The 10,321-nt window shown below is 47.3% G+C and overlaps 1 protein-coding gene across 14 annotated transcripts in view; it reads right to left on the bottom strand.

Annotated features, from left to right (window-relative positions):
* Positions 1–2,675: 2,675 nt before the first annotated feature.
* MTMR3 (myotubularin related protein 3) overlaps positions 2,676–10,321 on the bottom strand; it is an 82,877-nt gene continuing 75,231 nt past the window's right edge. For 11 of the 14 annotated variants that reach the window (XM_055707624.1, XM_055707615.1, XM_055707645.1 and 8 more), the window contains 4 exons: positions 9,830–9,940; positions 9,222–9,310; positions 7,667–7,693; positions 2,676–5,255 (listed from right to left, as the gene is read on the bottom strand). In XM_055707624.1, the coding sequence (XP_055563599.1) occupies positions 5,084–5,255; positions 7,667–7,693; positions 9,222–9,310; positions 9,830–9,940 (399 nt within the window). In that variant the 3' untranslated portion in view covers positions 2,676–5,083. The remainder of the gene's footprint in view (positions 5,256–7,666; positions 7,694–9,221; positions 9,311–9,829; positions 9,941–10,321) is intronic. The other 3 variants (XM_055707594.1, XM_055707609.1, XM_055707667.1) reach the window with 3 other exon arrangements.

The raw sequence follows: 10,321 nt of genomic DNA, 5'->3' as shown, positions 1-10,321 counted from the left end.
ACAATCTGAGCTCCAATGCCTGTATTATGTGTGTAAAAGGAAAGGATGGGAATTCATGATTCCTCCGCCCCGGAGATGGCACGTCTGTGTGGTGTTGGGACAGTATGACAGACAACACTCGTACAGACGTGGCTGCATTAAAAGGTCACGTCTCTCTTTCTGCATCCTTGCTCTAGTGCTGGTGGGTTCCCTCTGTAACAAAAAATCGAGCTGAATTGTTAAAAAAGAAACTTCACGCTGCCTGGGCTTGGTCTGGGCTGCCGCCTCGGTGCTGCCCTGCTCGTCCTGCAGCACGTCTCTGCCAGTGAGGTACCGAGCTGCCCCCCGAGCGGCACCTGCCTGTCCCTTGGAGAAAATCCCACCAGGAGCAAAAGCTGTGCCCGGCAGCACCGCGTGAGCAGGGGCTGCATCGCTCACCTTACCTCGTGAAACAAAACCGAGCCTGAACTGCTGCTTTTTAACCAAGCAAGGTAATGCCATGGAGCTCAGGAGCCAGTTCCCAGCGATGGAATCCAGCTGAGGGCAGGTCTAGGGACTATGGGAAAACCTGATCCAGATCCTGCACCCGAGCTGCCCTTCGCTCAGCACCGTCTGAGCGTCTCCTTCCACACAGCCCAGCAAAACGACGTATTTAACTGACTCTGGACTCTTGTTTTCAAAACCTTGGCCGAGTAATTCAGGATCTATTGGAGGGTCCGTTACAGACTAACCAGAAAACACTGCACACCCCCATCCATTACACGAGCGCCGACTCTGCTCAGCTTTCCCACACGTGGCCACTGCCCTTCGCAGCCTCACACCAGCTCAAAGCCTCTCCCAGCGTGGGCTGTCCCACACCGACAGCCCTTCCCAGGTACTGGAATGGTTCCCGACGCCTTCATCCCCCTCACCACCAAAGAGCCTTTGGGTTTCCCTCCTACACGCGACCACTACCATACCTCACCCGTACAATGACGCTGGGATCAACCAACTGCTCCCAGCTGGCACGATCCCTGCCGCTGCCCGGCTCCTGCCCCACCTGGGGACCTGGGGACAAGGGGCCTGAGGTTCTCGGAGATTGTCTCGTTTCTCAGCCGCTAATGCTATTTGTAAGGCTCCCAATAAGCCCTGCAAATCGCCTTCGCACGCGACAGCACTGAAGCTGCGTGTTGCGATAGAGCCCTGCTGCCCTTTCGGGCTCCCGTGCTGTCTGACAGCAGTAACAGGAGGAGAGAGGACAGGTTTCCACTAGGGAGGATGGATCACCGGGAAATGAGCTTCTACACGAGCTGGGCACTCCTCCCGCAGACCTGCCAGGACAGCGATGCCCCCGGTGTGAAGCCCCTCTGCACAGGAGATTTAAAAATTTAAACACTCTGTGGGAGTTTAAAAGTTCCCTAACTCCCTCGGGCAGCGGCAGAGGAGACCCGCGGGGTTCGGCTCGGCGTTTCTGGAGCACACAACACCCAAGGAGCGCGGTGCCCCCTGTAACATCTACGGCTGCCGCCCCGCTGCAGAGTAATGAGTTACTCGAAAAGCACTTACAAGTAACTCAAGTATGGAAAGGAGCTACATAAAATCAAATTCTGGCGTATAATGGAAAACCTGCTGTTCCTTTGCACGTTCTTAATAGTGCAAAACATGATATATGCTTTTTTTATTCCTGAAGATATAAATACCACTGCCTGCTGTGACCACAACTCTGCCCAGAATCTGCAGTTTTGTTTGATTAAATAAATACTGTAAGATTATAAAGCAATTGTGCACAACGCCTTGCGAGTAGAACAGGCCTGTCCCAAAGTAACTCACGAGTTGCTTAAGGAGCTCTTCATTCAGCCCCTCTGAGCGCCGAGGGCAAATCCTCCCTCTTCAACTTCAAATATGTAAGAAAAGAAATAACTGACAGAGTACGAGCTTATGTGACAGGAGCGCATGCAGCCAGGCGCCTGAAACGAGCAAGCCGTCCTAGGAGAACGAGAATAATGGGACCCTTGTGCAAGAGACTTTTGCGGGACAAACAGCAGTTGAGTTTTTCCACCTTCCGGGGAAAGATTGAAAGATACGAAACCTGAGTGAGTTTGGTTTGTTCCCAAAGAGCCACAGCTCCACCATCCAGCATCGAGAATAAGGCAGAAAGTGTGCAAATGAGAACAGAGCCCTGACCTCCCCACCGCGCTGCTGCTGGGCGAGTTGCTGGTGCTTCCTCGCTGCAGGGGAAGGGAGACGCTGGGCTTCCTTTTCCAAACGTCACTGGAAGCAGGGTGGATTCCCTGCCGACCTGGGCTGCTCCTACGTTTGAGCTAATGCCATTGGATCAACGCTTTGAAATGACGGTCAGTTAAGGGGAAAAAGAGAAACGAGGTACCGAGGAAGAGGAGACTCTTCCAGAGCCCTCCAGCCTCAGAAAACCGTGCTGATTGTACTGGCAGGACCTGGTGGTGTGTGTGGTTTGTGTCTTTTCCCCCTCCCTGGGACTCTTGCACCAGGAAAACCAAGCTTAATATTTTTTTCTTCTAAACTTAGGAGCAACAGTTTGCTGTTCCTTGCAAAGACACACAGTGGAAAAGAAAGCAAGAGGAGGCCTGCTGCAGCCTCCTTTTTTCAAAGGCCTTGGTGCTTCTGCTGAACCTCAAAATATATCCCCTACAAAGGACAGGGAAGAAAAATAAAAAATTAGAAAGTGTGTTAGCAAATGCTCCCATGCAAAAGTCTAAACTTTATTCACTTTTATTTATATATTTAACAATTCTAAAGTATTTACTTCTCGCTTTGACAAAAATGAAAAATATAGGAGCACTTTACTCTCTGTAGGAGAGAAGGGTTATATATACAGCTGTGGAGAGATACTGGTTCCTCCTTTACATACAAAGAAAAATAATATTAATAAAAAAAGTGCTTCATCGATCAAAAAAAGACTAAGAGCTGCAAGCATTTATTCACACTGTACATCACAGACCCCAAAAACCCGTATCATAACCTCTTGGCACCTGTCATTAGGAACTGCAGAATCTTAGACTTATTTTTGACTGTCTATTTGCACCACAAACCCACACAACGTTAGTGTGCAGAACTACACCATGTCCCCTAAAGTCAAACCTCTACTCGCCCCCTCTGCGAAGAGCCCGAGACGGGAGCTGCACATCACCCTCCTCCCGCTCCAGCTGTCTCTGCTCCCCACGGAACAGCAATGCCTACGGTTCTATTCCAGATATTCACTGCACTGGTTTAGGAACAAATACTTCTAGATACAACTCAACTGGAGGACCCATCACTTTTATCTTTGCTCTTCCCTCCTGACGGTTTGGAAACGTTTCAAACCCTGTACCGGGGGAGGTCCCGAGACGCTTCCTTACCGGACCCCCTTCCCATAAGGATGCAGGCTGCTATGCTAAACCAGCCTCCTGGACATTCATTTTTGTCTTGTCAATCTTCAGCTTACGCCGCAGCAGTGTAACGATCCTTGCAAAGGGTGTGGGAAGTTCAAAGTAAAAAATAAAAATACTTTGACATTTTCCCATCGGACCTAACAAATATTCTGAGATTTTTTTTTTTTTTTCTCTGTGTGATACTTGCTTTGGATTATGTGATTCTGACATTCCAGGGAAGAGAAGCACCCCTTTCCCAACGTTTCTTAGATTTTGAGCTTCTGTATCTAGGACTCTCAAACACTCCAGCAGGATTCTTGAGAATATCACAAGAGAAGCTGGAACTTTGTCTAGGCAACACACTGGGAAGCAGGATCTATGTTTCTTCCTTGCCAAATTGCACAAAGCAGGCTCTATCGAAAGGAAAAGGGGATGAGTACCTAACACTCATTTAAAAACATCTATTCAAGAGATTCACACTTCAGAGAGGTGACTTTAAAAGCGACTCAGATTGGGACAGAAGGAAGAAGGGGAAGCCACGATGTATTTCAGGTCTTTTATAAAATCCTCTGGCAGGTTTTTCCTGTGGAGTATACTGAATACAGACTGGAAAAGGAAGAGACATCCCAGGAGAGTTACAAGCACCAGTGCACTCCTCACGGCCCGAGCCCAGCGAAAACACCAGCATATCACAGTTGCTCTTTCATTGGTTTGGATAGTCTCATTAAAGTGCGAGTCTGGACAACAGCACGCCAGCCTGTTTGTATGAACCGTGACAAGTGCACTGCTCCAAAAGTAGCTTCGCATTGAGTAAACCATCCTACAGATGGGGCAAGGACAGAAGGTGAAGGTCTTCTACTTTCCCACTCAGTTTAAAATAATGAATTGCATTTACAGAACTTCAGAGAGAGGTGCCAGTGTAAAACCCATCTCAGCTCGGCAGCCTGTTCGATTCCCGCCTCACCTCTCGCTAACAAGCACGCACCTGCCTTAGCCAGCGCTGTCCAGGTGTTCCCGCTCCAAGCCACAGCGGCAGGGGTGGTGGCAACAAAACACGGAGATGGTGTGTGCGAGTACGGAGCCGCTGAGCGTGGAAATCGGGCATTGATTCCCCCTTCACGCAGCGAGGATAACTAAGCCCACTCTAAGAACAGAGAGGGAGAGTGCTCTCTTGGGAAAGAGATTCCCATTTCTTCTAGCAGCAACAGGTTCCCAAACAGCAGTTTCTTGTTTGGAAGTAACAGGAGTGATTGAAAGCACTAGCACTGACGCTACAGGTATTCGCGCTTTGCACACTGGCTGGACTGATTCCCCTCTTCTCTCCTCCACAAAATCATCTGTCTGCAACAGAATTGTCTGTCTGCAACGGTTCAGCAGTGGGACAGTTAAAAACAAAAGGGAAGTCTGGTTCTGGCACCAGCTCCCTTCCCACTTCCACAATCTTCCAGCAAACAAACAAACATATATATTATTATATATATATACACACACACACACACGCACGCGCATAGACACATACACACAGATAGGACAGAAAGGAAAGGGGGAATAGCTGGAAAAGGTGAATCCCACAATCCAGCGGTACGTCCTTGAGGTCTGTCCCACCAAGCAGTGTTCCACGCCTCAGCCTCCAAAGTGCACCGCTCCCACATCCTCCCAGCCTCAGCCCACCCAGAATCTGCATGTCTGTCGGGGAAGAGGCGGCATGGCTGCTCCCCCGCTGCTTCGAGGCTGGAACTTTAATTTGACGTGGCAGTGATGGGTTTATCCAGTTCGAGATCGAGGCTGGAACTGCTGGGGTGCAAGCTGCTGTAGCACGATTTGCAGACTCTGCTGGGTTCAAAGAGCTGCTGACTAGGAACGGGCACCTTCTGGTTACAGCAACTGGAGCAGAACACGTTTCCACAATTCCTTGCATCGGAAACAGAGGAGAAATGGAAAAGAAAAGATTAGAAGCAGTTCGACAAAGTTATCAGAGTTCTAAAATTATACCATTCACAGTGTTGTGATGGGGTCAGCCCTGGAGACTGCAGCTGCTCCTTCCTAAGCACCAGGATGCGTGCAGAGGCAGCCCTCCAACACCTGCACCCCGTGCTACTCGCTCCTAAAGCTGAAGTGGAGCTCTAGGGAAGGGACACCGGGAAGGAGCATAAAGCAAACTACAGTACAGAACTACAGCTCGTTAAACGTCCCTGCAGCAACAGCTCTTCTGTACAACACTGTCTCGTGTCAAACTGCAGGGAACTTACCCCTCCAGGGAACAGGGGTAAGCTCTCCCCCATGCCCTGCAGAGTTCAGGCACAGGGCTGCTCATCACTGTCACCGCTACCCCGGGGGACACGGCTAAGAGAGGGGCTAAAACAGAGCAAGCAAGGGGCCTTCCTCCGTGAGGCTGTGGGGAGCGTGGTGTTCTGCCCCCTGCTCACATTACTGATCCAGCTCTGTGTTCGAGACAGACCAGATACTGCAGTCCTGGGAGGAGGTAGGAGTCTCTGCTCCTTTACTCTTCCAAAAGCATGTGCTGCTAAGTACCAGCACAGAGACAGTTTCTTCTGTTTCTTTCAAGTGCGCAGCTGGAGGGTTTAAGCATAGGACAGATGAAAAAAAAAAATCATCAAACCCAGTTTTGGTTGATTGAATCCTCCCACAGCCCCAGCAGCACCGTCCCTTTTGCAGCGGTCCCACGCTTCCGCATAAAGTAAACTGAGTCAACAAGGATCATGCAAAGCCACGAGACGGGCAGCCAGGTATTTCATGCTCAGAAATGACAGCGACGCTGCGGCAGGGTGAGCAGTCTCATACACATTCCTGTCAGATGTCAGCTGGTGGAGGCACGCTGGCGCATGCACCTCACAGGAGGCAGGGACAAAATTTAAATCTTGAAAATAATTACCTTATCTTCTTGCAGCCCCCCTCAAAACCTGCTGCTGCTCAAGCTAGCCTGGTGTGCCCTGTCCTCCAAACTCATCAATTCTTACAAGGAGTTCAGAACAGCACTCCAGGGACCCGAATTTTGCAAGTTTACCTCCATGCCTGACACCCTTTTCATTAACTCTTTGGCATCAGGATTTTCCGCCGTTATTGTGCTGCGCTAGAACAGATTCGCTGCTGCCAAGAGACTGACAGAGAATCCTGCCTACACCCAGCAGCTTTGATTAATCCTTCATTGCCAAGAGATAAGATTTCCAGATGCTGGTCACTGACAGGGAAGGAGTCAGCAGAGAAATCCCATTTCTCACTTCAATGGGCTAATTTTCTCAGCTCCGCCCAGCGGCTCCTGGTCTCACAGCCGTAACCCTAGCACGAGCAGGCTGACAAAGGCTAGCCTTTCTGCAGTGGTTTGGGAGTCTTCTTAAGGGCGCTGTTAGAAATTACTACCAGAAAACCCAGCAGGAGTGAAAACAGTCCTGTGAGGTGTTATACAGAAACATCCTGCAGAAAAGCCGTTCCGACAACCCACAACCCTGCTGCTCAAAGAACAATTATCCAGCAGAAGCTCGCTGTTGATGGATGAGGTCAAAAAAGAACCAGAGGGATTAAAACAAATATCTGCCTGTTGTAGCTCACCAGCTTCCTAGCATATGCTTGGGTTTTTTTGTTTTTTCCTTCTGTGATAGATAATAGTGTTCTGTAACTCTTTTCCCTCAAGCTTTGGAAAGCTCTGAACAACTCATTCTTTCTATCCTGGTGGTCCTCTGCTTTGCTTGAAAGATTAAAAAGAGATGTTAACAAAAGATGATTTTGCTCATTTGAGGAAGGAGGACTTAAAATCATGCTACCAACAACTCCTCTTCTAAGTCACAGTCATTTATTCATTTTTATGTGATACTAACCCTCTATCAGCTTTGCATTACCTGCTACTGCCAGCGGTATTTTCAGTCCTTCTAAAGTAAGTGGCAGTTTTTTTGTCAACACACTGCATAGCAATATTAGAATTGTTTGATAGCATGTGGAGCTCTCCCAAAAATAAGGCAAAGAATCAAAAATAAACGCATAATAGCTAAACTTGGAAGGACAGTCTTTTCGTAGTTAGAAGTGATGCATTCTCTGTTACTCAAACACACGATCTACTGATGGTGAGTGTTAGTGTGATCCACACCCCAGTTTAAGCTACCAAAAGCCAAGTCCTAAATGCTTTTCTGTGAGAAGACAGGCCTGTTTATACGGATCGAAACACCCAGCAGATTGTGCTAGCCACCCACAACTCTCTAGTGATTTCTAGGCAAGTGAAAAACAAAGAGGGGGAACAGACCGAGTTAGTTTGGAGAAGTTACCAAGAAAACGCAGACAGACAACAGACAGAGGCTGTTGTAAATGCTCACCAGATTTGATCAACACGTTCAATGTCCCTGCAAGGAGGGGAAAAAGAGCTCAGAGGGGAACAAGCAAAAGAAGAAAATAGTGGCAATGAAGGAAGCTGGATATTTTGATCCTGCTCAAGGCTTTACACCGTATGGGTTTCGACTCATTTTCATTCTCAGGTAAGATCTTGAGCAGACTGCCAGTGACCAGTGGCGTTTTTTGAAAATATATACTACAAAAATACTTGATGTTCTTGCTGGTTGCCATTCCCTATCGGTCTCTACCATAAACCGAAGCTCACGTGGATGGCCTGGTCAACCCAGGTTAGACATCTGAAAGCTAAAGAAACAAAGACACTAAAGAGAAATTTGCAACCAGACTTGAAACCCTGAGTCAATTTTAACTCCTCACAGTGTTGGGGGTGTCCTGCAGGTACTCATGTGCTAGGACTTTTCCAGAGCCCAAGTCTAGGATAAACATTTGCAGATGCCAAATGTCAGTCAGCCTAGAGAGGCAGGGCTGGACAGGCACACTTCACAACAGGCACCACTGGGAGGACAAAGGAAAACACCACTTTAATTCTTAGAAAACCCTTCAGATGTGTACAACTGTATGCTTTATATTTTTCATCTGGAGCCTTAACACATGCACAAACACAGCGCACATGAAAAAAAAATAATCAAAGCCATTCAACTTCATTCTTCCCCGGGCCTGTTTATCTTTACAAGACGCTAAATGGCGCAAAACATAAAATGGACACAAACCAAGAATAGACGTTTATAATTGTCTACAACTTCAAAAAGCAATGAAGCATCAAAATGTGATAACTGCCATTTAAATGACAGTTCTTGTAATAGTTTTCTCATGTCCAGAAATTAGGAATAGGAGTTTACTTGAAATAGAACTTAGAAATATGAGATTTTCTGCCTTTAACTCGGGTATGATCTAACCAAAAGGCCTCTGCCACCTGTTCTTCATTAAGCCCCTGCTGCCTGCATTATCTGCTGTAGCCTCTGCTGGCAATAGTTCAGCAAAGAATAATCCAGAAAACTTTTATTTTATATAGGTGTCCTTTTAGGTTCTTTTCCAAGAGCAATTCAATGAAAACATGAGAATGGTTAGAGAAGGAAAGCAGCAGATTTACAACCAGTAATGGGAAGAAGATGCTATTCATGTATTTGCAGTTTTGGATTACCGAATGCTAAGATGAGAAACCAGTATTTTTTATTATTTACACCCTCTTAAAAAGCTAAACAGCCAGCTGCCTCCAAATCCACTCTGAGGAAACAGGGCAGGATCTGTTTAGACTGGGGTTGAGCAGATACCAAATTGGGCTTTTTAAATATATACTCTGCATGAACTGGAACCGAACAGGAGAAACTGTTCTGTTCTTCCAAAGCGCTCTGTTCCTTCGGAAGCGTGTGCAGTCCTACTCTAAAACACTTAGTCTGACATCCATCCTTGAGAAAGGAACTGCGTCAGAAGAAAACTCTTTCCTGGTTTAACAGGAGAGGGAACAATTCAAGCCATGAGCGTGCCCTCCTCCCTCCCCTCCTCTGTCGATGCCCAGGTTACCTGCAGTGGTGCTTCCTACTGGCCAGCCAGAACGTACTGTCGCAGCCATAGCAGTGTGCAGCGAGGTGGTCTGGAAGCCATCGTGTCACCTGGGAGAAATAAAAGCTAAATTTGTCAAGGAGAGGGCAATTAGAAACAAACCCACCTCATTTGCACTCACAAATCCAAAGCAAAGCACCACGAGGGAAGTGCTTGTTCTATTTTAAGAGCACAAATGCAGTGTTCACAACTATTGAAGACAAGACGACAGAAACCTCCCCTCTGAGAACACAAACTAAATTCCCCTCAACCTGCGTCATCAAGTCCAATTCCCTGGGTTTTTTTTCTGTGCTTTAGAACTATCCACGCCGAGAATATTCACCAAGCATGTGTCCACCTAAGGCTCCTTTAGCTAACCACCCCTTCCACAGCTCCTCAAGGAGTTCATACACAGACAAGCAGAGGGCTCATAGGCACAGGTACTGATATTTAAAGTATGAGACGCAAGTGAAATGCAAGGAAAAGAGTTCACAAGAAGTGGCACATGACCAAAGGCTGTCAGATAATTTCAATTATGAATATCCCATCCTACCAGAAGAATGAGCGATTTACAGGGATTTAGTCTGTACCTCTGTGTCCTGTTTATCCACCTGTTCCCAGCTGGCTTCAGAGAAAATCTCTGTGCTGCAGCGAGACAAGCAGTTCTGATCCAGATTGCTTTCCGAGTCGGGTATAGAAGTCTGTTGGCAAACAAACACAGCTGAACAGAACCTTCCCATATTCCTACCTCCATACAAATAAAAACTGGATAGTCGTGGGGAGGAGTGGAAAGGGTACCTCCTGCTAAGAAAGAGCAGGCTATGTTTGCACTGGAAGGGCGAACGTCTTAGCTGGTCACCTACCTACACTGCACACATGGCAGCAAAGGCAAGAACACCTCTTTGAATGGGACTATAAATGCCACATGTTGAAGCAGTTTGTGCAGTGGTGAACTGCAAAAAAAAAAAACCAACAACAAAAAAAAACCCATGCAAAAAAACCCCAACAGGTCAGTTTTTGACCCTCTGATGATAGGATGATCTGAGGTAGAATGGATTTAAAAATCTGTTTTCTGCTGTGTT

The sequence above is a fragment of the Falco cherrug genome, chromosome 1 (assembly GCF_023634085.1).
Source record: "Falco cherrug isolate bFalChe1 chromosome 1, bFalChe1.pri, whole genome shotgun sequence".
In the NCBI taxonomy this organism is placed as follows: domain Eukaryota; kingdom Metazoa; phylum Chordata; class Aves; order Falconiformes; family Falconidae; genus Falco; species Falco cherrug.
The sequence above is the reverse complement of the archived record's forward strand: the minus strand, read 5'-3'. Positions and strand labels throughout refer to the sequence as shown.